Raw genomic sequence first — 25,807 nt, 5'->3', positions numbered from 1 at the left:
CGGCGCGGAGGATGGCGTTGCTACCGTTTGCGTTCGAGGACTCGGTCTTCGAGGAGGGCGGCGGGGCGTCCAGGGCCGGCAGCCCCCTTGCTTCCCACTACAGCGCCCGGTGCTGCGAGCCCGAGGTGACAGGGACAGGGACATTCGTGCCCCCAGACCCACGTGTTGGGGCTGGGCTGTCCGACTGGGTTGGAGGAAGGACATTGCACTCTGCACATGCTCTGGGGCAAGCTGTTCTTCAGCTAGCCCGCAGGAACTAAGGGCAGACGTGGCTGGATTTAATTTAGTGTGGTGCGGTGGGGCATTGCCCCACTTAGATGACCGTCCCAATCCTTGCAGATCTGAACAGGCTGGGATTCGGGGCTGTTGTTATTGATCATCTATGCTGAAATCAGAGCAGGTTGCTGCTGGAGGTCAGGGCCTGGAAAGGAGACCACCAGGAAAGCCGGAGAAGCTCTCAATCCCAGCCATATAAAAGCTAGAGTTCCAGTGGTGTTCTTCAGGGTGCCTTTTCTCTTACTATTAAATAGTTGGTTGCACAGTCAGCCAGATGCTTAGACTGGATTTGGCAGTTTTGTCCACCTATTGAGCCCTTCCCAAGGACCTGGAATAAATTTGATGATATGAAAGGTGTCTTTTGCAAGATGGAAGCTGTTCCTAGTAAGGCATTCAAGTGGTGCTCCAGTTGTTTTGGGATTGCATCCACGGCACTTATTACTATTGGCACTATCTTTGTTTTCTTTTGTCACAGTTCTTCTAATTCTGTCTGCAGGTCCTTGTATTTTGTTACCTTCTCCAGTTCTTTCTCTTCTCTTCTGCTGCCTCTAGGTATCGTAAGGTCCTCTAGTCTAGCCAGATTTTTTTTTAGCTTTCTTATCAACAATTGTTAAGCATGGGATACCACATCATAATATTTTTTTCCCTGTCATTTGTATATTGTGTGTGTGTGTGTAAGTAAAAATAACCGAAGGCAGCGAACACACCTAACTGTTCTGCCTCCTGTTTTCCCCACTACAACAGCCTTGTGAGGTGGGCTGGGATGAAAGATAGTGACTGTCCAAAGTCACCCAACCAGCTTTTGTGCCTAAGGGAAGACTAGAACACACAGCACCCTGATTTCTAAGCCAGCTACTCATCATCACTATCTCAAATTGGTTTTCGATTATCTAGTCAAAGCTATGATCTCCTGGTGGTGTCCTCTCTGGGCTCTAACCTCCGACAGTCAATGGTGTCACTAGAACAGTGATGGTGAACCTTTTAGAGAGCGGGTGCCCAAAAACCTGCCCGCCCCCTCCACCCTGTTCCGCCCTCAGGGCTATCCATAGCCCACCGCATATCACCCAGGCAGCCCTGCGGCGCCATAGTGGCCACGCCCTCCACCCACACCCCGAAGCATCATCTGCTGCCCAGCTGCCATGTGCTTGGCTATGCTGCTCCGCATGAGCCACACCCAGGGGTGAGACTCCTCTGGAGGGGGCTGCGGGGGGAGGAGGGGCTGGGGCGACGGCGTGCGTGCCCACAGAGAGGGCTCCGAGTGCCGCCTCTGGCACTCGTGCCGTAGGTTCGCCACCACTGCACTAGAAGTTAAATTCCACTTGGAGCCTTTACCTTTCTCGATGGTGGAAGGAAGAAATGGGGGATGGAAGGGAAAACCTGTTAGGGCACTGCGGTTGTCTGGCCAAGTAGTTCTTGTATGGTCACTCCCCGAATTCAGGGAGGTTCCAACTAAATTCTTTGGAGGGGTGGATTTGTCATTGGGAGGAAATTGTAGGAACTAATAGTAAAGCATCCCTGAGTTGTTTAAGAGAGACTACGTAAAATTTGGTTTCACCTTTACAGTGTATTATACTGGTATTCCTTTGTAGTAATGCAACAAAATGTCTCCCCCTTCTTCCTCTTGACAGTGGTTTTGTGAACAGGTTGATTGCCAGGATGATCTTGAAAGGATCAACACAAAAAAGTTCAGAGGAGATCTGGCTTATAAACAACAAGAATTTCAGGTATTTTCATGCTTGCTCTGTATTGATACACACACACATTCTGGAAAGGCCAGACATTATTTGGGAAGTAGATTAATAATCCAGATCTAGGAAAAAGAGCCTTTTTGAGTTGGATGGAACTTAAAAACCAAGAAAATGTCCATGTGATGCTCGTGTTTACTTTTAATCACATACAGTTGTTGTTAGCTGCGAAGTCGTGTCCGACCCATCGCGACCCTATGGACAATGTTCCTCCAGGCCTTCCTGTCCTCTACCATCTTCTGGAGTCCATCTAAGCTCACGCCTACTGCTTCAGTGACTCCATCCAGCCACCTCATTCTCTGTTGTCCCCTTCTTCTATTGCCCTCGATCTTTCCCAGCATTAGGCTCTTCTCCAGTGAGTCCTTCCTTCTCATTAGGTGGCCAAAGTATTTGAGTTTTAGCTTCAGGATCTGGCCTTCTAAAGAGCAGTCAGGGTTGATCTCCTCTAGGACTAACTGGTTTGATCGCCTTGCAGTCCAAGGGACTCACAGGAGTCTTCTCCAGCACCATAGTTCAAAGGCCTCAGTTCTTTGGCGCTCAGCCTTTCTTATGGTCCAACTTTCACTGCCATACATTGCAGCTGGGAAGACCATATCCTTGACTATATGCACTTTTGTTGACAGGGTGATGTTGAATAATTTGGGACAGTTCACAACCCACTCACACTTTTGGAGTTACACTAAAATTTTATTAATTTCAGAAGGCTCTTCAGGAATATTCCAGTTGCCTTGCCCTTGTACCTTCCAGTAATGCTGCCATGAGAAGAGATTTGAAAGAGAGCCAGGCCCGCTGTTTAGCTCATCTAGGGAAACACGAGGAAGCCTTGAGAATTGCGGAAAACCTGGTTGGTATTTTTCCAAGTGACTTTTCTTTTTATAGATCAGCTTGGATCCTCAACATATCTATGTCAGTATATCTGGGGCTATTTTTTTTTTCATGCCTGTCACCTCCCATCCGATTCTTTTTTAAGTTTTTTAATTAAAAAAGGCTATTGGCAAAAAAACCAAAAAGGCAGCAAATAAATTTAAATAAATAAGAGAAACTAGCATGCTGTCAAGTAAGTGCTATCATTAAGCACTTACTTAATCTCTGTTTTCAGGAATGCTTCTGGGCCCACATGTACACTGGAGACGTTCTTGGAAAATAAATGTTAGAACGATATTACCTCAGTTTTTATATGGGAGTATGTCCCTCTGTCCAGAAAAAAATAAAAGGTGAAAGTCGAGGGAGGTAAAACATTTTGAAATGGCAATATTTTGTGCTTGAAACACAAGCACAAAGTTTGAAAGAAAAGTTATTCTGGCCTCCCAAAAGATTTTGGAATACTTTCGATATTCAGTCTGTTCTGAACTCAAGAGTATTTCAAATGCACCAATTTCCCTTTGATGAATGGACCTTTTGTGCCTGGCTAGAGCTATTAGGGCAGCCATTTCAGGAAGCATCCTTCAGTATCACTTAAAATTGCAGACATGTGCTTTGTTCTTGAAAGCTGGTGTAATGTACAGGTAGTCCTCAACTTACAACTGTTCATTTAGTGACCATTCAAAGTTACAACGACACTGGAAAAAGTGACCTATGACTGTTTTTCACACTTACAACCGTTGCAGCAACTCCACAGTCATGTGATCAAAATTTGAAAGCTTGGCAACATGTATTTATGACGGTTGCAGTGTCCTGGGGTCATGTGATCATCTTTTGTGACCTGACAGAGAAAGCCAATGGGCAAGACAGATTCACTTAACAACCGTGTTACTAACTTAACAACGGCAGTGATCCACTTAACAGCTGTGGCAAGAAAGGTCGTAAGATGGAGCAAAACTTACTTAACAATCGTCTTTCTTAGCAATAGAAATTTGGGGCTGAGTTGTGGTCGTAGGTTCAGGACTACTATAATGGGTAAATTGCACTTGAAAGACTAAAATTCTAGTCCAGCCTTAGGCATGGAAACCACTTGGGTCTCTTTTGGCCAGTCACGCTCTCTCACCCCAACCCACCTCACAGGGCTGTTGTTGCCAGGGAAAATGGGAGGAGGGGATGCTATGAATACCACTTTGCACTCTTGGCAGAAAGGAAGGGTAATAAATAAATGTTGGGGATTCAGCATTCTTGTCCATCAGCTTTCGGCTGGTTTTTGTATTTTATCTTCTGCAAAATCAATCAACCAGTCAATCCATTGCCACTCTATTGGGAGACCATCTAAACCAGGGGTGTCAAACTGCCGGCCCACGGGCCAGATGGGTCATGACAAAACCACGCCCACCCCATTGCCGGCAATGAGGAAAAAGCTCCGATACGTCGCGCGACGTCACGTGACGTCTCGAGTTTGACACCCCTGATCTAAACAGAAAAAAAATCACATTGGTGTGTATTGCACTGAATAGCTCGCCGTACCATAAAATATACCAGCTGGATGATTTCTAGAATGTATTGTGAATTAAATTTTTAGATTGCCATTTCAGTAGATTGTGGGTTTAGTTTTATCGGGGAAAGTATACTTTGTCATTTCCAAGTTTAGGGTAAGAAGACGTTGGCACTGTTTTTTTTCAAACTTGGCCACTTTAAGATGTCTGGACTTCAACTCCCAGAATACCCCAGCCATCTTATGCTGGCTGGGGAATTCTGGGAGTTGAAGTCAAACATCTTAGTTAACAAGGTTACAAAACATCACGTTAGAGCATTAACTCTTATTCACCCTTCACTCCTTTTTCTTTTTTTCTAGAGAAACGGGGCAACGAATACTGACCATGTAACAGCCGTACTTAATCTGCAGTATGCCATTTATCACCACCTGGAGGATATTGAGAACGTAATTGGATGCTTGCAAAAATTGATCTTGTTGCACCCGTTTCATCCACAGACTTGGAATTTACTTGCTGAAGCTTACATGAGTTTGTTGCAATTTCCACCCCCCTTGTCTGCAAGTGAAGCCAGTGTGTCACAAAGTGATGGCTTAATTGCAGGCAGCTGCCTCCCGGTAGCATCAAAAGAGGCCAGCTTTGTGTGTCATCAGACACAGAGCCAGAGGAAGGATGATCTTTTGTTGTGTACTGTCCACCCAAACGACAGCTTTGGATCTTGTGTGGAATGCCAAAGTGTGCAGAGACCTGTTTGTACGCTGGGAAATTCAGGGACACGACCCACAATGAAGAGAGCTTCCTTAGGGGAGCGAAGACTGAGCAATATTTGTATTTATGCATGTGCCTCCTTTGTTAGAGCCAGGTACGATACTCTCTTTTCAGTCAATCAGAATAGAGCTGGAAGGGACCTTCGAGGTCATCTAGTCCAATCCCCTGCTCAAGCAGGAGACCCTGTACCATTTCAGACAAGTGACTATCCAATCTCTTCTTTAAAAACCTCCAGTGATGAAGCACCCATAACATCTGAAGGCAAGCTGTTCCACTGGTTAATTGTTCTCACTGTTAGGAAGTTTCTCCTTAATTCCAGGTTGCTTGTCTCCGTGATTAGTTTCCATCCGTTGCTTCTTGTTTTGCTTTCAGGTGCTTTGGAAAATAAGTTGACCCCTTCTTCTTTGTGGCAGCCCCTCAAATACTGGAATACTGCTATTATGTCACCCCCAATCCTTCTTTTCTCTAGAACAGCCATACCCAGTTCCTGCAACCGTTCTTCATGTGTTTTAGTCTCCAGGCCTTTAATCATCTTAGTTGCTCTTCTCTGTACTTTTTCCACTTTTTTTGTAATGTGGTGACCGAAACTGGATGCAATATCCCAGATGTGGCCTTACTAAGGCTTTATAAAGCAGTAGTACTACTTCATGTGATTTTGATTCTATGCCTCTGTTTACACAACCAAGGATTGTATTAGCTTTTTTGGTTACTGCTGCCACACCCCGTCCTTATTTGCATATAGAGTACAGGTGGGTCTCGACTTACAACCATTCAAAGTTGGAACAGTGGTGGGAAAAGTGACTTAGAGCTGTCCCTGTGGTCATGTGATCAGACTTTGGGCACGTGGGAACAGGCATAAACAGGCAGTCCACAACTTAACAACAGTTCATTTAAGTGACCGTTGAAAGTTTCAGTGGCACTGAAAAAAAAGTGATTTAATGACCATTTTTACATTTACGACCATTCTAGCGTTCCCCACAGTAGTGTGATAAAAATACAGACACTTGGCAACTGACTCATACTTAGGACAGTTGCAGTGTCCTGGGGTCATGTGATCCCCTTTTGCAACTTTCTGACAAGGAGAGTCAGTGGGGAGGCCAGATTCACTTAACAACCACGTTATAACAACTGCAGTTATTAACTCTGGCTTTAACTCTTCATTTCTCTCTCGTTTCTAGGCTTTTGTTTCAGCATATGCAGCTGACTCAGTCTTCTTTCGCTTTAGAGAATAACCTGAGAACGCAACAGGAAATTGAAGACAAAATTAGATTTTTTGAATTGGAGGCAGATAGCTTGTCCCTGATGGCTGAGGTCAGTCACCATTCAGCAAGGGTTGTGTAAACACTCACCGTTAAGTATGAATCGTGAATTAAGAAATAGCATCCAATAATTTGCAGCTAGCTGCTTTAACTATTTTTCTCCCATTAGCCTTTCAGAAATATAAGAGGTGATGGCGACAGTCATGTAAAGGAGTGCCTGTTCAAAAATGTCAGGATGTGGGTAGTTGCAAGCTATCCTAGGGGTCATCTCCTCTATCGCTCCAATACAACAGGAATTCTGCAGTTAACAGGATTAATTAAAATGTTTTTTGCTTAAGATAGTTGTCGACTTAACATTTGTTTAGTGACAATTGAAACCCTGCCCATTAACGGGCGTTGCAGATGCCATCTTGACTTTCGTGACCACATCTGTGAATACTTTTTCTGCTCCAAACAGTAGCTGTCCCACCCCAAAGGCTAGCTAGGGAAACTCTTAACTAATTTTACTTACTAAGCCAGCCAAATCTAAAAGTGAAAGGGGTCTCTGACTTTGAGAAGATGTGTTTCACCTAGGCCAGGGGTAGGCAACCTTGGCTCTTTTATGACTCGTGACTTCAACTCCCAGAATTCCTGAGCCAGCATGGAATTCTGGGAGTTGAAGTCCATGAGTCATAAAAGAGCCAAGGTTGCCTACCGCTGACTAGGCCTCTGCCCTAAAGTTGCATTCCTGGATGAGATTTCACCGTCCTGTTTAGGAGAAAATTCACCCCATCCAGAAGGACAAGCTGGATTGCGGGGGGAAAAAAAGCATTTATAGTACTCGACTTACAGCCATTTGTTTAGTGAACATTTGAAATTACAACAGCACTAATAAAAGTGACTTACGACTGTTTTTCACACTTATGACTGTTGCATCATCCCATGGTCATGTGACCAAAACCAGGACGCTTAGCAACCTGCACGTGTTTGTCTGTTGTAGTGCCATGGGATCATGGGATCCCTTTTGTGACTGACAAGGAAAGTCAGTGGGAAAGCCAGATTCCCTTGACAACTGTGTTTGCTAACTTAACAGCTGCAGTGATTCACTTAACAGCCGTGGCAAGAAAGGTCATAAAATGGGGCAAATCTCACTTAACCACTGTCTCACTTAGCAGCAGAAATTTTGGGCTCGATTGTGGTCATAAGTCGAGGAATATCTGTATTTGCAGTTAAATCTGAATGCTTTTAAAGCTACTGTAAAACTAAAACTTGTGCTTCCCGCATACACATTTTCTCGTAGGTTATGGGAGAAGATCTTGTTCCAGAAAAGCTGAAAGGAGACGCTCAGGAAGAGGTTAAATGTCTCTCTTCAGCATCCATCAGGGCTGAATCCACCGTGGAGTTTGAAAGAAAATGGTTCCGGCAACTCAAAGATTGCTTTTCTCACATGGACTGTCCGACGTAACACCCAATGGCTGCACTGAAGCGCTTCTCCAGTTTTTCAGTTCATCTGTTGCAAACCCTTGTGTAGAAGCGGCTTAAAGGTCTCCACAGTGGACCACCTGTATTTTAACAGAATAACAGAGTTGGACCTTGGAGATCTTCTAGTCCAGAAGTGTCAAACACAAGGCCCGCGGGTTAGGATTAGATTTAGGGTTATTGAGTTGGACACCCCATTCTAGTCTAGCCCCCTGCTCAAACAGGAAGAACCCCACATCATTCCAGACAAGTGGATCAGCTTGCCAAGAGAACATATGAATAGGAACTCAGCCTTCCGTTGTACCTCTGTTGATATTGGGGTGTTTTTTACAATTGGGAAGAATGAGCCGTTTCATTTGAAAAGCACTTGTAACATCTGGCCCCTCTTATACCTGTTTTTGCCAGCTGTGGTGCCATCACTTTCTCTCTCTAGACCTTGCCCACCCTTCCTCCCCAGCTTTTAATTGAGGCTCGGTAATTGGATCTTGACAGTATTTTGTGTCTTAGGTTTTGCATAGTTTTTATCTCTTTAAGATTGTAAGCTGCCCAGTTACCCTGTGGAAAGATAGATGAGATAGGTAGGTAGGTAGATAGATGATAGATAGATTAATTCTGTTCAATAGACTTTTAATTCATCACCATTTGAAAAACCTTAGTCAACAGAAAACGGATTTTTATCATTATTATTGCTTTAGAAATGATAACACTAATATTTTGAATGAATAAAAGTGTAAAAACAGTTGACTTGAGAGGGTAGGGCAGGGTGCTCCTGAGCAGTTCTTTGGGGTAACTTAAGTTTAATCCATGTAAGTAGTCCTCAACAATTCATTTAGTGACAGTTTGAAGTTATGCTGACACCAAAAAAGGGACTTATAAGCATTTTTCATACTAACGACCGTTGGAGAATCCTAATGGTCACATGATCAAAATTCAGATGCTGTTATAAAATGCAGTCATGTGACTGCAGGATGCTGCAAATTGCTAAATGTCCAAATTTTGGTCACGTGACCGCAAAGGGGGCCTGACTGTCAGAATTTTGGATTCAGGACATAAGTCCCCTTTTTTGGGGTCAGTTGCAATGTCGAACAGTCACTAAGTGACTGATCATAAGTCAAGGATTATATACACACGCTGGCACACAAACACACAGACAAACCCTTTTTAAGTAACAATTTTAAGGGAGACTTTATTGAGAAATCAGATTGGTACCTCTAGTATATAACAATTATTTTGTTGTAAGTTGTGGTTCTCCACCATCCAATCTTATCCTCAAATTTGGTTTAAAAAACTAAATAATGCTTGTAATATTGCCTTCCAAATTGTAACACCAATAGAATATTTTTCCATCCCATTTTTTAGTCTCAATACTCTATTTATAGAACCAAATGTTAACAAATTTCTAATCATATTGTGCAAATATCAATGGACGGAACAATACCAGCTACTAAGATTTATAACCATAATAAAAAGGGAGGGAAAAGCATTAAAAATGCCATCTTTTGTCTTTTACTGATTTGACTGCAATTTATTTCTTTGATGGTTATGAGTCACCCCAAATTTCTGGGACTCGGGCAAGATACATGTTTCATTTTTTAAAAAAAATCACCACCACCACCATCATCATCATTATGACAAAAGGCAGACACACTGGTCTTCGTTCACAGGGCTGCTATGTGTGGGGTGACCACTAGAGGGCAGCAGAGGCCTGAAGTCTTCTCATGGCTGCCCTCTAGCGGGCATCCAGAATTATGCTGCCTATTGTTTTGCTCCTTGGTCGATCCCTGCTTGCCTTTCAAACCCAGCCGAGGTAGCAAGATCCCCCCGATCCACGGGTCCCCTCGATGGATGGTCCAGCCCCTGGACAGAATCTGCAACTCTTTGACCACCCGCATTCCTTTCACTGCATTTTTCTCCCGAGGGCGGGTGGAGAACGTGAGAACGGCTTGTCGGGAGAGGCGGAAATCTTTCCTACCTCCCATTCGTTCATTCCGGGGCTGTTTCTCACCGATGCAACTCGTTTCTCTACAGAAGGAGACATTTTATTTTCCTGCTTGATACTTAAATACGTTAAGCCTGTGGAAGATGCGATCCTCCCCCCCCCTTTTTTTTAATTTAGTTAAGGAATTAGGACGTCGCTTCTGCAGACTTTTCCTCTTTATGAGGAGATTTTCTGCCCTTCTCTCCGTGCGCCTCGTTAGCGCAGTAGGCAGCGCGTCAGTCTCATAATCTGAAGGTCGTGAGTTCGAGCCTCACACGGGGCAGCGCAACTTTTTCGCCCCGAGAAGAAATAAAAATACCTACTCATTGGACCTTTAGTTAGGTAAAGAGACCCCTGGTGCCATCCCAACGACCTTACGTTTCGAGTTGCAAACGCCTGCGCCTGCTTCCGGAAGGAGAGCAAAGATGAAATGGCTAAAGTGGGCAGAAATGGCTTTTTGCCTCTTCCAACTTAGAATTTAATCCATGCTCAAGTATATTTCTTACACATTTACTTCTCTGCATTTGCACTAAATTTTTCTTTTGTTAAAAAAAAAAAAAGATTCTGGCATTTATTTTAGGACCCAACATTTGGATTTGCTTTTCCTTCGAGCAGGGCAGCTTGTGATTTTCAGCCAAAGTGCCAGATATTGTTTTAAAATGTCCCTATCTTTTATCACAGCAGTCTTTGGATCTTTTATTTTAGATAAGATAGCCTTTATTGTCATTTTTTTTTACTGTGGGCACACTGGCGCACATTAAAAATGAAATTCTGTTGCCTGCTCTCAAAAGTATACACGTACACAGCACATTTTATTCAAAAAGTACATGCAGAAATCCTTTGATTTTTTTTTCTTAAGCAAAAAAAAACCTGTGAGAAATGAACTGAAGCAGTGATTCTCAATCTCAACAATTTTAAGACAGGTGTACTTCAACTCTCATGGCTGACTGGGGCACTCTGGGAGTTGAAGTCCATACATCTTAAAGGCTTGCAGCTTGCATTCCCACAGAACACCACATTTGGTTTTTGTGATAGCTAGCCTGCGATGATACCACTCTAATGGCAGAAAGTGAAGAGGAACTGAAGAGTCTCTTGTTGCGGGTGAAGAAGGAGAGTGCAAAAGTTGGGTTGAAACTTAACATTAAGAAAACCAAGATCATGGCATCCAGCCCTCTCGATTCCTACCAAATAGATGGGGAAGAAATGGAGGTAGTGACAGATTGTATTTTCCTGGGCTCCAAGATCACTGCAGATGGGGACTGTAGCCAAGAAATTAAAAGACGCTTGCTCCTCGGGAGGAAAGCCATGACAAATCTAGACAGCACACTAAAAAGCAGAGACATCACCCTGTCAACAAAAGTGCGTATAGTCAAGGCTATGGTCTTCCCAGTTGCAATGTATGGCAGTGAAAGTTGGACCATAAGAAAGGCTGAGCGCCAAAGAATTGAGGCCTTTGAACTATGGTGCTGGAGAAGACTCCTGCGAGTCCCTTGGACTGCAAGGCGATCAAACCGGTCAGTCCTAGAGGAGATCAACCCTGACTGCTCTTTAGAAGGCCAGATCCTGAAGTTGAAACTCAAATACTTTGGCCACCTTATGAGAAGGAAGGAGGGCGGGATATAAATGGAATTAAAATAAAAATAATGCTAGGAAAGGTTGAGGGCAAGAGAAGAAGGGGACGACAGAGAATGAGATGGCTGGATGGAGTCACTGAAGCAGTAGGCTTGAGCTTAAATGGACTCCAGAAGATGGTAGAGGACAGGAAGGCCTGGAGGAACGTTGTCCATGGGGTCGCAATGGGTCGGACACGACTTCGCAGCTAACAACAACAGCCTGCGATGCTAAATGTTGGCTAATTTTTAATACTGCGGATGAAAACTTTCCCTCTGGCCATCTTTAGTATTTCAAAATAGGATTCATGTGCTAAGATAAGTACACGGTGTGTCTTTGGGGTTTCTGGAGAATGAATGTGGTCACTAGGCCCATAAATCCTGGCTTCTGGGATTCACAAATGGCAGCCATTCCAGGTATGAATGACACTGGAAGCCAGATGCCTCTTAGGGATTCAAATATGTGAACAACCAGTTCTCTGCCACTTTCGGAAGTACATTCTGGGCCTGGGCAACAAAAAATTAGCTACCAGTTCTGCTGAAGTGGTGAGAACTGCCTGAATCCCACCACTGGCCCTGTGTGCTTATTATCTACAACGTTGATCAGAACTGTACAATCACAGCACAATGAAGAGGTTTAGTAGACGAACCCTTTCACAAGGCTACGGTTTGCAGTTGCGACATCCCTCGGAATGGCTGCCCAGCTTTCTCTTGGTCAAACAACTCTTCCATTGAGAATTTTCCATTAGGATACAGCAACCAAAATAGATGCCCGCCAGGGGATAGCATTGACCAACCTTGTGGGCTTCTGAAGTTAAGTAGGGCCAGGCTGGGCTGGCATTTGGTTGGGAGACCAATGTATAGCTGTTGGTTTCCCTGTGAGGCTGAGAGGGAAACAGCAGACTTCTTCTGGGTTATGGCCAAAGTAATGATCTGGATGTGTCAAAATTTCCAAGGAGGCTTTATTGGCCTGGGGTCAGTATGATGACTGCAACTGGTCAGGCTCAGGCTGCCACTGGAAACCTGAACTAAAGATGATCTTTGGAATGGATTTCAGAGGGCTTATTCAACAATGCACAAGTGCAAATGCAACAAGCCATTGTCTCCTAGAGATGCTTGAAAACAAGTCTATTTCCAGGCTCAAGTAGATGTACAACAGGTATGCCTACATGCAGCAATTTTTCCCCAATGTATCACTCTCCAAACATTACTCCTAGCATCTCTTCGTCTGTAAAATCCTAATGATCCTTTCGTATTAAGCATTCAGGGTTTAGTGCTATTATTATTATTTTTTAAAAAGCCTCAAATCAGCTGATACAAGGCCGACAGACCAAGAGATCAACAGAAATAAAGCCATTCCTGAAGGAAAAAATCCCCATCCATTTTTTTTCCAGCTCTTACCCAGCAGCAATTCTGTGATTGAAGATAGATTGCAACTCTTTACTTAAAACTTATTCAAACTGCTGGCTAAAAGTTTAAAAGATCCAATGTTTGTTCAAATGTTTTATTTTTATGTACAAAAATAATTTTAAAAAGTATTTTGAAAACATGATACAAAATCAATCTTGTCTTCCCGGAATCTCATTGAACAAGACCATGGACAGTTGGATCAGGACTCTTCAACTTTCACTGGACATCTGGTGGTAAACCTGGCTTCCCCCGAGCGTGAGACATGAGCTTCTTTCTGAGTTGTCTAACTTCAGCCATTATTTCCCGTTCTTTCGATTCCAGCTCCTGCCGTCCTCGGTCTAAAGAGACTTGAAAGGTGAAAGGAGTTCTTAAAAATGATAGGTTACAACATCAACATCACAAGCTCAGTGACTATATCTTGTAAGACCTAAGAAGCATCCAGCTGTTTTATTTTGAAAGGACAAATATTCCTAGAGATTCTATAAGCAATCCCTATTCTATAAGGAAGGGTATCTGTTTGTTTGTCTATCTATTTATCTTCTATCATCAATCCAATTTATTTGCTGCCCATGCTGGCTCAGGAATTCTGGGAGTTGAAGTCCACAAGTCATAAAAGAGCCAAGGTTGCCTATCCCTGGTTTAGGCAATTCAGGGTACGTTGAGGGTTGCATCTATTGTGGATGTACATCTGGTGGGATCACGAAAAAGGGTCTTTTCAGTGGTGGCTCCTTCTCTATGGAACATCATTCCCCTAAGTAAGATTGGCTCCCCACTTTGTTGCTTTTCCAAAAGGCCGCAAAGGCCATTTTGTTAGTGGGCATGGGGACCACAAATGGTTTTTATTTTTGTGGATTTTTAATGTTGTAAGCCGCCTGGAGTTAACCTGGGTGTGAGGTTAGGCAGCCATATAAATTTGTATAATGAAATAAATAAAAGCAAACAGAACTTAACCATCCAAATGGACTCCGGAAGGCAAAGGAAATATGCAATTATTCTGGAGAGACTGTTTAAAAAATAAATCACTGTTTGTCCTTCCATTGCTGATTCAAGAAGCTTGGGTCACATCTGGATCTGAGGAGCTGTAGAACTTGTAATCCCAATACACCTGAACAGCACCAGGATGGGGAAACTGTCTGCACCCTGATTTCAATCTTGTCCTTGTTTGTATAGAAGAAGGAAGATGACCTTGATGGAGAATTTAAGTTCAAACCAAGCAGAAATTATGTGGAAGAGGCTCAGACAGACACTTCCTTAATTCACATGAGTATAAGAAGGGGAGGAAGTACAACCCCAATCAGATAGTTATTACAGCTCCTCTTAATAAAAATAGCTTTAACCTTCTCAATGAGTTGATTCCTAATTTGGTTGGCATCTTTCCACCTTCAACAAGCAATTTGATTGCAAGTATTATGGCTACCCACAACAACAGACGCAAGAGCAGATTATCACACCTAAGGCTTTCTCCTTCAAAACCCATGTTTTGCCACTTACAGTGGATGGAAGAGTTTCCGCCTGAGGATTCGTTTAAACAAGCATTGCCCACTTGCATCTTCCAGGGTTCCTGATGGCCTTGTGAACCTTGTTGGCTCTTGGAGGTTCTCAGATCCCGCAGTCGCTCTGTAGAAAGTGGACACGTTACATTATCAGCCAGATAACGTACTCCTGGTTTATAGGTATAGGGCCCGGGTCGGCAACACGCTGCTCTGGAGCCCTTGTCCTGCGGCTCCCAATTGTCCTCCGCCTGTCAGAACCCACCCCAATTCACATCTTAGGAAATAAGGACTCTTGGAGCCGAGTTGTCCAAAAAGAAAAAAATTACTAAGAATAAGATTGGTTGTGGAGATATGAGACAGGATCTGGTCTTGAGTCACATTTCAAATCTATATAAGCATTCCCGGTTCAACCCACTCCCCTCAAAACTCCATTTGGTTAGGATCCCATCAATTTGGTTGTCAGGTCCTTCCGTGGGAAGAAAGGAACTTCATGTATTCCTTTGTTGATTACCATTTTCCTACAGCCCCAACAGACAGATCACTTCCCCCCCTTTGTTCCCCCAGATCAAAGGTTCTTTGAAAGCAGCTACAGATAGACTGAATAAACAATCCCCCCTCCTTCTACCAGTATGGCAGAATCCCGGTAGACACAGTATTTTAACCATACATTTATGAATGTGATATCAATGGATTCTGACACAGCCATTTGCAGACAGAGACAGAGAGAGGCACTTGCGCTTCCCTTCTCTCTCTCTCTCTCTCTGTGTGTGTGTGTAAAAGAGAGTGGCCTCACGCTGTTCTCCAAGAAGCTGACAAGCCTTTGCTGCGTCTCCACAGGAAGCAGCAGAAAGCAGGGCAGGAGAGCCAGCCCAATAAGAACGTGTGTCAGCTTGTCCGAGAACAGCGTGAGCAGAAGATCAGAGAGAGGGAGAGAGAGAAGAGGGGGGAGAGGGAGGGAGGAAGGAAGGGAGGGAGAGAGAAAACGGATGCACAGCAGCCTCTATTTCTTTTTAATTATACTCTTCAATCAAGCTCTCCTCCTGTGTGTCCGTGCGTGTGCACACGCACGTGGGTTTTGCGACTCTCAGTGGTTTTTTTCCCTCTGGGAAATGGGTCCAAGTGGCTCTTTGAGTGTTTAAGGTTGCCGACCCCTGGTATAGGGTATTCCTTGGGTTGGCTTATAAAACACTTACTTACTTATTTATTTAATAATTCAGAGTATGGGACATAAACTGCCCCCAAATCATCTGGGACCAAGCAGCCATAATAAATTTATTATCTTTTTTTTAAAAAAAGATTCTAATACCATCTCAAGTAGCTGTAATGTTTGGCAAGGTGTAGTTTTAAAAAAAATGAGACCGGTTACAATGTGACCTACGGCAAAAGTGAAGAGGTGGATTGCGCTCTCTCTCTCTCTCTCTCTCTCTCTCTCTCTCTCTCTCTCTCTCAAGCAGTGCTCCCCAACCTTTCCAAGTTGGCGGCCTGGTGCAGGGAGGGGGAGAGAAGAGGGGATGGTTTTGTGCCAGGGGCATGCGTACCGATGCCCACTACTCACGGTCAGAGTGGTCCTGCGAGCGCCGGCCTGCCGCTCGCGGGGCCCGGTTGCAAATAGCCCACAGCCCGGGAGTGGGCTGCGGCCCACAGGTTGGGGGGACCCCTGCTCTAAAGTCTTCGGGGCAGTGCTTCTCAACCTTGGTAAGTTTCAGATGGGTGGACCTCAACTCCCAGAAGTCCCAGCCAGCGTAATACATACAGTATCACGCGAACGAAATAACGGAAATTTCTATCGGTCTGTTCTGCTGTGTACAAACAGCTCCTCCCGCTCACCAAAATAGCCATCTTCATCCTGAAGTTTCACTGCCAGTTCTATGGCGTCGTTCATTTCTTGGTTCAGAAACCGCTTCCTGTTGGCATCCGAAGCAGCAGCGATGTCTTGCTGGGCCATCAGCTGCTCTTTTTTTTCTACGGTGTCCTCCAGCTAAAAGGCGATAGAAAAGCAGGACATTTCCGTTAGAAAAGGAGAAAGCAGGAAGGATTATCTCCAGAATGGAAGGCCGCTTAAAGTGACACCATCGGGGGGGTGGGGGGGGGGGAAAAGAAAAGACACCAGAAATGTGACCGTGTCTCAAGGAAGTACAAGTAGTCCTCGACTTACAACAGTTCATTTAATGACCAAGTTACAACGGTACTGGAAAAAGTGATTGATGACTTTTTTTTTAAGGACCGTTTTTAGGACCATTTTTCACACTTACAGTCGTTGCAGCATCCCCATGGTCATGTGATCAAAATATGGACCCTTGGCCACTGAGGGTCACAGTGTTCCAGGGCGATGTGATCCACCTTTTGCGCCCTTCTGACAAGCAACGTGAACGGGGGAAGCCAGATTCATTTAACAACTGTTTTACTAACTTTAACACCTGCAAGGATTCCCTTAACAACTGTGACAAGAAAGGTTGTAAAATGGGGCAAAATTCACTTAACACATGTCTCGTTGAGCACAGAGTTTTGGGGGGTCAATTGGGTTGTGAGTCAAGGACTACCTGTACAAGAGTTTGCTCCAGCATATTGTGATCCAACTCCGAGAATTCTCCAATCGACACGCAGCTTGAGAATTCGGAGAGTAACAGGCCCAACACTGTGTTAAGAGCCCCACTGAATGGAATATTCCAAATCTTCCAAATCAGTGGGAGTGTAGCAGACAGGGCTTCAACTGATCCAAATCATGGCCAGATCAATTGGCACCAGATGAGGAAGAAGACAGAAATGAACAAGACCAGGTGCTCATTTGCCTGGGAGACAGAGCAACCCAAATCTTAATTTTTATCACACGGTTAACTACAATACCCCAAATGAAAGCCACGAGTTCCTTTGGGCTTGTGTGAACTGGCTTCACGGACTTCATCGGTCACCATAGCAGCAGTGGAGAAGATTTCTGGTTCCAATAAAGGAGACTATCTGAAGCTCAGGGTTGAAACGAGGGGTCCTTGGTGGCCTCTGAGCTTGCTTGTTTTCTTGCAGACGTTTCATTACCCAAACTGTGTCACCTCATCAGGGCTAGTCTGCTATCACTAACACCAATAGCACTGATGAGGTTAACCTGGTTTGGGTAATGAAGCGTCTGCAAGAAAACAACCAAGTTCAGAGAGCATCAAGGACCCCCTCAGATTTCAGGTTCTCATCCTTTCACCCTGCCGTGGACAGAACAGCAGAGGCCAGTCTTTAACAGACTTTTATCCACTCACCTTTTCGGCCAATTCTTCTTTCATTGCCTCAAGCAGCTTAACTTCTGCCATTCTGGTCTTGTGAAGGAGTTTGGCCACCTCTTGGTATCGCTGGTCCCGGTCCATGTCGTCACGGATTCGCTTGTGGAGGAGTTCCACTTGCCAATTCACGTCAATGTTTTCTTGATGGGCTTTGGCCAAAGATTCCTCAAGCACCTAAGATGGCACAAATTGTGTCAGAGAGCACCAGACAATGAAGCTGCACAACTTCCTTCCAGCTTATGAGCTTGCCAGTTGTATGGTTGTCTGTGACTAAAAATCTGCCTCAGGTAATTGAGAAGGATTAGTTTATCTACAAATTATTTCCTCAGCCTGGATTGGTCTAAAAAAAAAAAGTGGGAGATGATATTTACTAGGTATTTGTGAGACTGAGACAGACAACAATCATTTTCTCTAAGTAGGGGAAAGAATCTTCAAGGAGAGAGAATGAGAAACTACTTTGGATATGTAGGAATTTGGTCCGCTAAGACAGGGGTCGTCTTCAAACTTGGCCCTTTTATGACTTGTGGATTTCAACTCCCAGAATTCCTCAGCCAGCGTACGCTGGCTAAAGAATTCTGGGAGTTGAAGTCCACAAGTCATAAAAGGGCCAAGTTTGAAGACCCCTGAGCTAGGATGTACCTGCTTGAAGGAACTGCAAACAGAGTTTGTGTGAATGCTCCCTCCATATTCTGAAGCCCTTTTTTTTGCTTTTAAATCCAAAGTAGCACTCAGAGCTACAAGTAGTCCTCACTTAATGACTGGTTGCTTAGCAACTGTTCAAAGTTTCAATGGATCTCCCCAGAGCTACTTATGATCTGGCTCTGGAGGACAGCTGGACCCAGCGCAAAGCTCACTTTTATGGGAGCAAAGCAGCAGCATCCCATGGTCATGTCACCATGATTTTTTTGCCAGTTTTTGCCGGTTTCAAGCATTTACTTCTGGTTTTTGGCAAAAAAAAATCTACTGAAGAAAATGAGGTTTGTTTAATGACTGCGGCATTCGCTTAACAATGTGGCATTTGCTTAACAGTTCCTAAAACTGGGCAGAGTTACACGGCACCTGCTTAATGACCACCACTTAGAACTGTAATTCTGGGCTTAGTTACAGTCACAAGTTGAGGAGTACCTGTACAAGATAATCCTACGTCAATGACGTAAAGGAATTCATCCTGGAAACTTCCAAATGTCCTAGGACAGGGGTAGGCAACCTTGGCTCTTTTATGACTCCTGGACTTCATGCTGGCTCAGGAATTCTGGGAGTTGAAGTCCACGAGTCATAAAAGAGCCAAGGTTGCCTACCCCTGTCCTAGAATCTTTTGCACCAATTAAAAAGCAAAGCAACCTTTTTATAAGCTCCCCACTTCCCCCCCACCCGCCCACCCTTCATTCCTATTCATCCTGCCTGGCATGGCCAATGGAGAGTGAATATAGGAACAGAAGCCCCAATTATCTGGAGCACATTCAATAGTCTTGCGTGAGGCCCTCACTTCGTGAGCTTTCTGGTTTCCTCCGTGTTTTGCTTCAATCAACCTCTGAAACAAACGTTCTTCGAGATCAGCTTTCCTCTGGCTGGTGTCCACCTCCCCTTTGACTTCTTGTGTCATGGCTTCCTGCTCTTTGACAAGTTTCTGATTAAAAAAAGGAAAGACACTCAGCGGGATGACGAAGTCCAAATCAAAACTAAAAAGATTTCTCACAAGGGGGTGGGGATAGCTGCATTGTGGTCAGTATGCCTCCTTCGGCTGTCTTTTAATGATTGGATATAAATTGTATGGATGTATTATATAAATATCGGAATATTGAGGATTATTTTGGAGAACTGAGCCATCTTCTCTTTTCCCAGCCCACTTTTCTTGAATCAAATCTCAGACACAAAGACCATCTTTGGAGAAGTTATTGGTCTCTGACGCATTTGGTCTTATTCTTATTAAAAGTAAAGGTAAAGGTTCCCCCGCACATGCGTGCTAGTCGTTTCCCACTCTAGGGGCCGGTGCTTATCTCCGTTTCAAAGCCGAAGAGCCAGCGCTTGTCCGAGGACGTCTCCGTGGTCATGTGGCCAGCATGACTAGACGCCAAAGGCGCATGAACGCTGTTACCTTCCCACCAGAGTGGTCCCTATTTTTCTACTTGCATTTTTACGTGCTTTCGAACTGCTAGGTTGGCAGAAGCTGGGACGAGTAAGAGGCACTCACTCTGTTACGCGGCACTCGGGATTCGACCCGCCAAACTGCCGACCATCTGATCGACAACCTCAGCGTCCTAACCCACTGAGCCATCGCGTCCCTTTTATTCTTATTCATTATTATTATTATTATCATTATCATTATTATTATTATTAAATACACCCTAAAACCAAAATAATCGAGAATAGAAACAATGAATTTAATTCCCTCCCCTCCATGAAGCTGGGAATCATTTAATGAATTATGGCAAGCTCAGAGCAACATAGTCCTTCAAAAATGACTAGAGGGCATCTGCAAATTCCTACGTTTAAAAAATTAACAGGGGTATTCATAATGCATTTGTATATGCCCATACATTAATTTTCCAGGCACTGGTGTTATATCTCAATAGTTAAAAATGTGCAAGATGATTTAACTCCTACAGATTTTTGTGTTCTTTCTTGGAAGAGAAAAGCATTGTCATTTTGTTTGCTTCGTTGTTTGTAGCCCACCTTTATTATTTTTACAAATAACTCAATGGGACAAACATATTCAGCATACTTTCCCCCTTCTATTTTCCCTAGAATGCCAAACTCTGTGTGAAAGAGAGAGAGTTCACCCAGTTGGCTTTCACTAGATCAAACCTGACTGTTCAAATACTTTTTTTAAAAAAATTACTTCTGATGCGTGGGCCACAGTGAACAGTAGCATCTGAAGATGTTGCTGACCTCTAACTTGGAATAGCAATCACGCATTCAAGACTTCTATCACTCTGCAACCTGGGCAAATCTAACTCTAGCAGTAGCAGCCCTTCATACTGATTTGCAAGATTCCAAATCTAATTTCTACCAGAAGCCAGCGCAAGCTAAGTGTATAAGCTAGAAGGATTTCTTTGGCACTCACAGAACAGACCTAGATGTCTGGTTATTTGGCCTCAGGAACACCACACGTTCTGGTCACGTACCTGTTCAAACAGTCGTCGCTGAGTTTCGAGCTCCATCTGCCTCACCTCGACGTCTCGAATGGTAGCTGCTGTTTCTTCTTCTCTCATGGAGGCCTACAGCGAACGCAGGTGGTTACACCAAACCAGTAAAATTGCTTACCCTTTGCTACCATCTCTTTGTTTAATTCAGGGGTCTTCAAACTTGGCAACTTTAAGACTTGTGTTGTGATTCCTCGCCAGCCAGTGGATCCGGCAGCTGAGTCTGAGGAATCAGAGGAGGAGGAGGAGGGGCCTGGAGTGACATCAGAGTCAGAGAAAGGTTCTGAGGAGCTCCAAGACTTACAGTCGGACGAGGAGCTTGGCCCCTCTATTTGCGCTCAGGCTGAGACACAGCTGTGCTGGGAGCCTGAGGCGGACAGTGATGAAGAACAGCTGGGACAAATCCAGGATGCACAAAAGCACAGGCAACAGAAGCGAGTAGGACAGAGGAATACAATGGGGCGGCTTCAAAGGCAAAGGAGAAGGCATTAGGAAGCCACGGCTTGGCTGAATTATAACAGGGAAGGGGTGGGAGGTGCTGGTTGCCAAAGGCAACCGTTCGTGTTGAGGATCGAGTTTCTGTGGACTGTATTTGTTTGCCTTGGACATTGACTCAGGTCTGTGAGAATAAAAGGGGTTGTTTTTTCTTGCAGTTCCTGCCTATTTCTTGGAAGAGGGGTTTCTCCTTGTGAGCATAACAAGGACTCACGTCGGCTGAGGAATTCTGGCTGAGGAATTCTGGGAGTCGAAGTCCACAAGTCTTAAAGTTGCCAAGTTTGAAGACCGCTGGTTTAATCCTTTGCTTTGGGTTTAAAAAAAAACTGCAGGAGTTGCATTCTAACTGCTTGTGAAAAGTATTTTACCCCATGTTTTTCCTATTTCTAAACCAGGAATGCATGTAGTCCTCAACTTACAACAGTTCATTCAGTGATCCGTTCAAAGCTGCAATGGCACTGAAAAAGTGACTTCTGGCCATTTTTCACACTTATGACTGTTGCAGCATCCCCATGATCTTGTGTGATTTATATTTAGATGCTTGACAACTGACTCATATATATGATGGATGCAGTGTCCAGAGTCATGTGATCCCCTTTAGTGACCTTCTGACAAGCAAAGTTAATGGGAAAACCAGATTCACTTAATAACCATGTTACTAATTTAAGAATTGTAGTGATTCACTTCTTCTGTAGTGATTCACCTAATCACATCCTCCTGTTCTTATTCTCCACTGCCTGATACTGGAGATTGTAATCTATCCATCATGGCTACTAACCTGTCAACTTGTAGGAGTTTAATTTGCCCCCCTTTTAATCCCAGCCAAATTGGCCATCACTCATTTCAATAACAAGTATCACAATTTCTTTATGGATGGTGTTAAGTAGGACAACACTAATCTATCCTTAATCTACACCAGTCTCCAGTTTCCTAGAGGACCTATGGGAAAAAAATCCTAAAACCTTTGGTTAACATTCTTGAGATCTGTTGGATTCCAACTCCCCGCCAGCAGGGCCAATGATTGGAGCTGTGTGTCATGGCTCCGACTAATGAGACAGTTCAAAGAACATTCAGGCATTGTTTCTTCTAAAAAGTCTATAATAATGAGAACAAAGCATCGGCACTCATCGATGGATGCCAGAATCTGAATTCTCCACCCTTGAATACATCGTATCAAACACAATTCCCTCCCTTAATTTAAACGTCATAAATCACATTCTCCAATTAGTTTAACATGCAGAGCTTCTCTTCCATTCTCTTTCCCGCCATTCCTTATTAAAAAAAAAACAACCGGGGTAGCATTCTCCTCCCCCCCACCCCCCAGCTTCATTTTTCAAAAGCAAAACAGTTTAAAGGGAAAGGTTGCCTCTTACAAGGCAAAAACCTCCAATGTTTGCAGCGTTGACACTGTGGTCTAATAAGCCTGGGAGAGACCAGGAACAGCGAATTGCGGTCTAGACTTATTCCCTGGGAGGAACTGAGGAAGCCGATCAAACAAAATTGCCAGCACTGCAGAGGTCCCTGTTCTCTTGCCCACAGGTGAAGTGGTCACAGGTTACCTTCCTTGCAATTTCATCGTCGAGCCTTTTAAGCTCCATTTCCCGCTGATCTTGCTGGTATTTTAGAAAGCGCCTCCGTGCGCCTTCCACCAACTGCAGCTCCTTCACTTTCAGTTCTCTCTTGACGGCAGCCAACCTTCAGGGTCAAAAAGGAAAAAAAAACGGGCTTGAGAAGGGCAGGAGCACAGGGATGGATGCAAACAGGCCAGGTGAAACTTTGGGCAGCTCATCTTACATTCATTCAGTTGGAGTAGGGAAAGGAGTCTCGTGATGCTGCATTCTGTTGGTGGCCAGTCAGGTATCTGAGAATACTACGTAGAACAGTGATGGCAAACCTTTTAGAGACAGAGTGCCCAAACCGCAACCCAAAACACATTTATCGCAAAGTGCCAGGGCTGCATCAGCATTGTGGTGCCCTCAGGGGGGGCAGGGAGGCGCCTCTGAGTGCCGCCTCTGGCATGCAAAACCCAGGGGCACAAAAATGGTCCACTGTGCTGCAAGGGGCAAAAACGGCCTCCGCAGCACTGTGGGGTGCAGATACAAGACGCTGCACCACGGAAGAACGGGGCAGGGCTAGTGAGTATCATGCAGGCACTCGACCTGCCCCATTTGTAGCGTGAGTCTGCTTGCAGCCCTGTGCGTGCATGCATGCATGTAAAATGCTTCCCCCTCCCTTTTGTTCCAGTCCGCCAATCGACAATGGTTAGTGACCTCTGCTCTACCACCTCTACTCAAGCTTGCTAGTCGGCCGCTTCGTCTCCTTTGTGCTGGGCGGGGCTCCTGCTCTGGGTGGCGGTGGTGGCCTGATGGACCTGCTGCTGGCGGCGGTGGCGCGTGTGCCAACAGAGAGGGCTCTGAGTGCCGTCTCTGGCACTCGTGCCATAGGTTCGCCACCACTGACATAGAAGAAAGAAGACAATAGATCTCTCTCTTGATTTAAACTTTTGCCCTCCCATTAGGCTTCTAGATGCAACTCAATGTGTTGGTTGTACAAGGGCCTTCATGGGATGGGGGGGGCCAAGAGATTTGAGGGACTATGTGTCTCCAGTTGTCTTTACCCTCCCATGAATTCCAGTAAGAGGGGCATGCTTTGGGTTCCACTGATTAAAGAATGCCAGGGGACATTTTTGGCCACGGTGCCTATCCTTTGGAAACGCCTATTTCATGGAATCAGATGGGATCTGATACTGCTGGCCTTTGGCCCAGAGTTAGTGCAGCCCAAGTGGCTTGTTACTGTTGGAGAGAGTGGCCATTCTTTTGCTTTGATTGTGTGTGATCTTTGTTTTGTATTGTCATCAGCACCTCTGTTTTTAAACTTGTTTGCTGCCCAAAGTCACACTGAGAAGATGAGCCACCGTATCAGTAAAAGCAAATACAACATAAAATAAATGGTTGTGCTTGAGTTAACTATATTTGAGATGCATTCTGTCTTGGTTTTAAAACTGGAGGAAGAAACATCACGAACCCCGGGCTATGCCAATGATGTTACTCCGACAGCTAAAAATGCATAGGATCTGGAAGCTCTGGTAATAAACTCCAGGAGCACAGACATAAAGAAGATCAAACTAATGACAACAAGTACAACAATCAACCTTAGAATTGATCGTGAAGGTGTGGAAGTGGTATAGAGCTTCTGCCTTTTAGCATCCAGCATCAGCGATAAAGGAACAAACAGTCAAAAAAATCTGTTACAGACTAGCATGTGGGAGAACAGCCACGAAGGTCTTGCAAAAGATATTCAAATATGTCTGTATATAGAAAGGTCAGAACTGGGCAAACCATGGGTATTCTCTGTGACAGTAATAATAATAATAAACCTTTATTGTCAAAGTACAACATGTGTACATTGAGATTAGCTGAGCCTCCCCCCATGCTCTCTCCCCCCAACACACAGTGACAACAAACCCTCCATCCTACCACACCATGTGAACCAACTACACCACCACAGTCTATGGAAGTGAGAGCAGGACTTTGAAGCAGCAGCACAGGAAATGTCTTGATGCTTGTGAAATTTGGTGTTGGAAAAGGCTTTTCAGAATATCATGGAAAGCCAAGAAAACAAACTGAGGGATAATTGAGCAAAACAACCCAGAGTATTCACTTTAGGCACAAATGACCAAGCTCAAATTATCTCACTTTGGACACATAATGTGAAGATCCAACTCTCTGGGAAAAGTAGTATTTGTCCACTCATGATGCAGCTTCACTGGGCAGCCCCGGGTTCCAGTTATTACAAAAGAAACCAAAACATTTTCCCATTCGTTTTATCCCGCCTGTGCATAGTTTTATATACCTGTCACATCCTTCTCTCACTTATCTTTTTCTCAGGCATAAATGGTTTTCATCCAGAGACACAGAGATCTCTACAAAGGGGTGATCTAAGCAGGCAAACTCCATTTTGGAAGAGGAATGGATATCAACTGAATAATGGAGTAGACAACAATTAGGGCAGGGGTCCCCAACCCCAGGTCCGTGGACCAGTACCAGGCCGCGGCATGCCAGCAACCGGTCCGCACAAACAAGCAAAGCCCCATCCATGGGATGCAGGCAGCACACAAAACCAGGCCCCCTCCGGACCGCGGAAAAAACTCTCTCCATGGAACTGGTCCTTGATGCCCAAAAGGTTGGGGACCTCTGAATTAGGGTGTTGAGACAGGCTTAGATACCATGGTCGGTATATGTTAGTTAAGTGCAGCCCCGTGTTTGGCTTATGATCACTCGTCGGCACACAGCCTGGACCATGAAGTGTGATCCTGCTGCCTCCACTTGCTTTCTACCTGGGCTTTCCAGACAGGAGCAGGTCGGTTGCTGAATGCCTGACATGCGGTCTTGTCACCACGGGGTTGGGGGCAACCGGCTGTCAGGATTCAGAACTAGGGGTGTAGGTACCCCCCAGAATGATCCATTATTGTTGGACGAAAACTATCTGAAGCAGGTATCCTCCTGAAGCTCAGCATTCAGTTTCCTGATAACTACCACTAGGAGCAAAGATG

At 44.6% G+C, this 25,807-nt stretch overlaps 2 protein-coding genes across 2 annotated transcripts in view; one reads left to right on the top strand and one right to left on the bottom strand.

The window, feature by feature from the left end:
• Positions 1–7,918, top strand: LOC308666248 (zinc fingers and homeoboxes protein 1-like). The gene is made up of 6 exons (XM_081324900.1): positions 1–125; positions 1,905–2,000; positions 2,722–2,865; positions 4,741–5,240; positions 6,325–6,457; positions 7,685–7,918. Exons 1-6 carry the CDS (start codon positions 12–14, stop codon positions 7,847–7,849), a joined length of 1,152 nt encoding a protein of 383 aa, XP_081181026.1. The 5' UTR covers positions 1–11; the 3' UTR covers positions 7,850–7,918.
• A 5,029-nt stretch (positions 7,919–12,947) lies between these two features.
• TBC1D31 (TBC1 domain family member 31) overlaps positions 12,948–25,807 on the bottom strand; it is a 32,365-nt gene continuing 19,505 nt past the window's right edge. The window contains exons 16-22 of the mRNA XM_081323519.1: positions 22,815–22,950; positions 20,743–20,835; positions 19,104–19,244; positions 17,597–17,791; positions 16,182–16,332; positions 14,353–14,478; positions 12,948–13,208 (exon numbers count right to left, since the gene is read on the bottom strand). Coding sequence (XP_081179645.1) covers positions 13,078–13,208; positions 14,353–14,478; positions 16,182–16,332; positions 17,597–17,791; positions 19,104–19,244; positions 20,743–20,835; positions 22,815–22,950 — 973 coding nt within the window. The 3' untranslated portion in view covers positions 12,948–13,077. The remainder of the gene's footprint in view (positions 13,209–14,352; positions 14,479–16,181; positions 16,333–17,596; positions 17,792–19,103; positions 19,245–20,742; positions 20,836–22,814; positions 22,951–25,807) is intronic.

The sequence above is a fragment of the Vipera berus genome (assembly GCF_964194415.1).
Source record: "Vipera berus genome assembly, chromosome: 3".
Classification (NCBI taxonomy): domain Eukaryota; kingdom Metazoa; phylum Chordata; class Lepidosauria; order Squamata; family Viperidae; genus Vipera; species Vipera berus.
Note: the sequence above shows the minus strand (reverse complement) of the source record. Positions and strands in the feature narration are given on the sequence as shown.

What these genes read in the sequence shown, in the direction of transcription:
- LOC308666248 (XM_081324900.1), top strand. Translation starts at nt 12, where the DNA reads ATGGCGTTGCTACCGTTTGCGTTCGAGGACTCGGTCTTCGAGGAGGGC. An exon ending in CCCGGTGCTGCGAGCCCGAG is followed by an intron (nt 126 to 1,904) that starts GTGACAGGGACA and finishes TCCTCTTGACAG; the next exon opens with TGGTTTTGTGAACAGGTTGA. An exon ending in TGAGAATTGCGGAAAACCTG is followed by an intron (nt 2,866 to 4,740) that starts GTTGGTATTTTT and finishes CTTTTTTTCTAG; the next exon opens with AGAAACGGGGCAACGAATAC.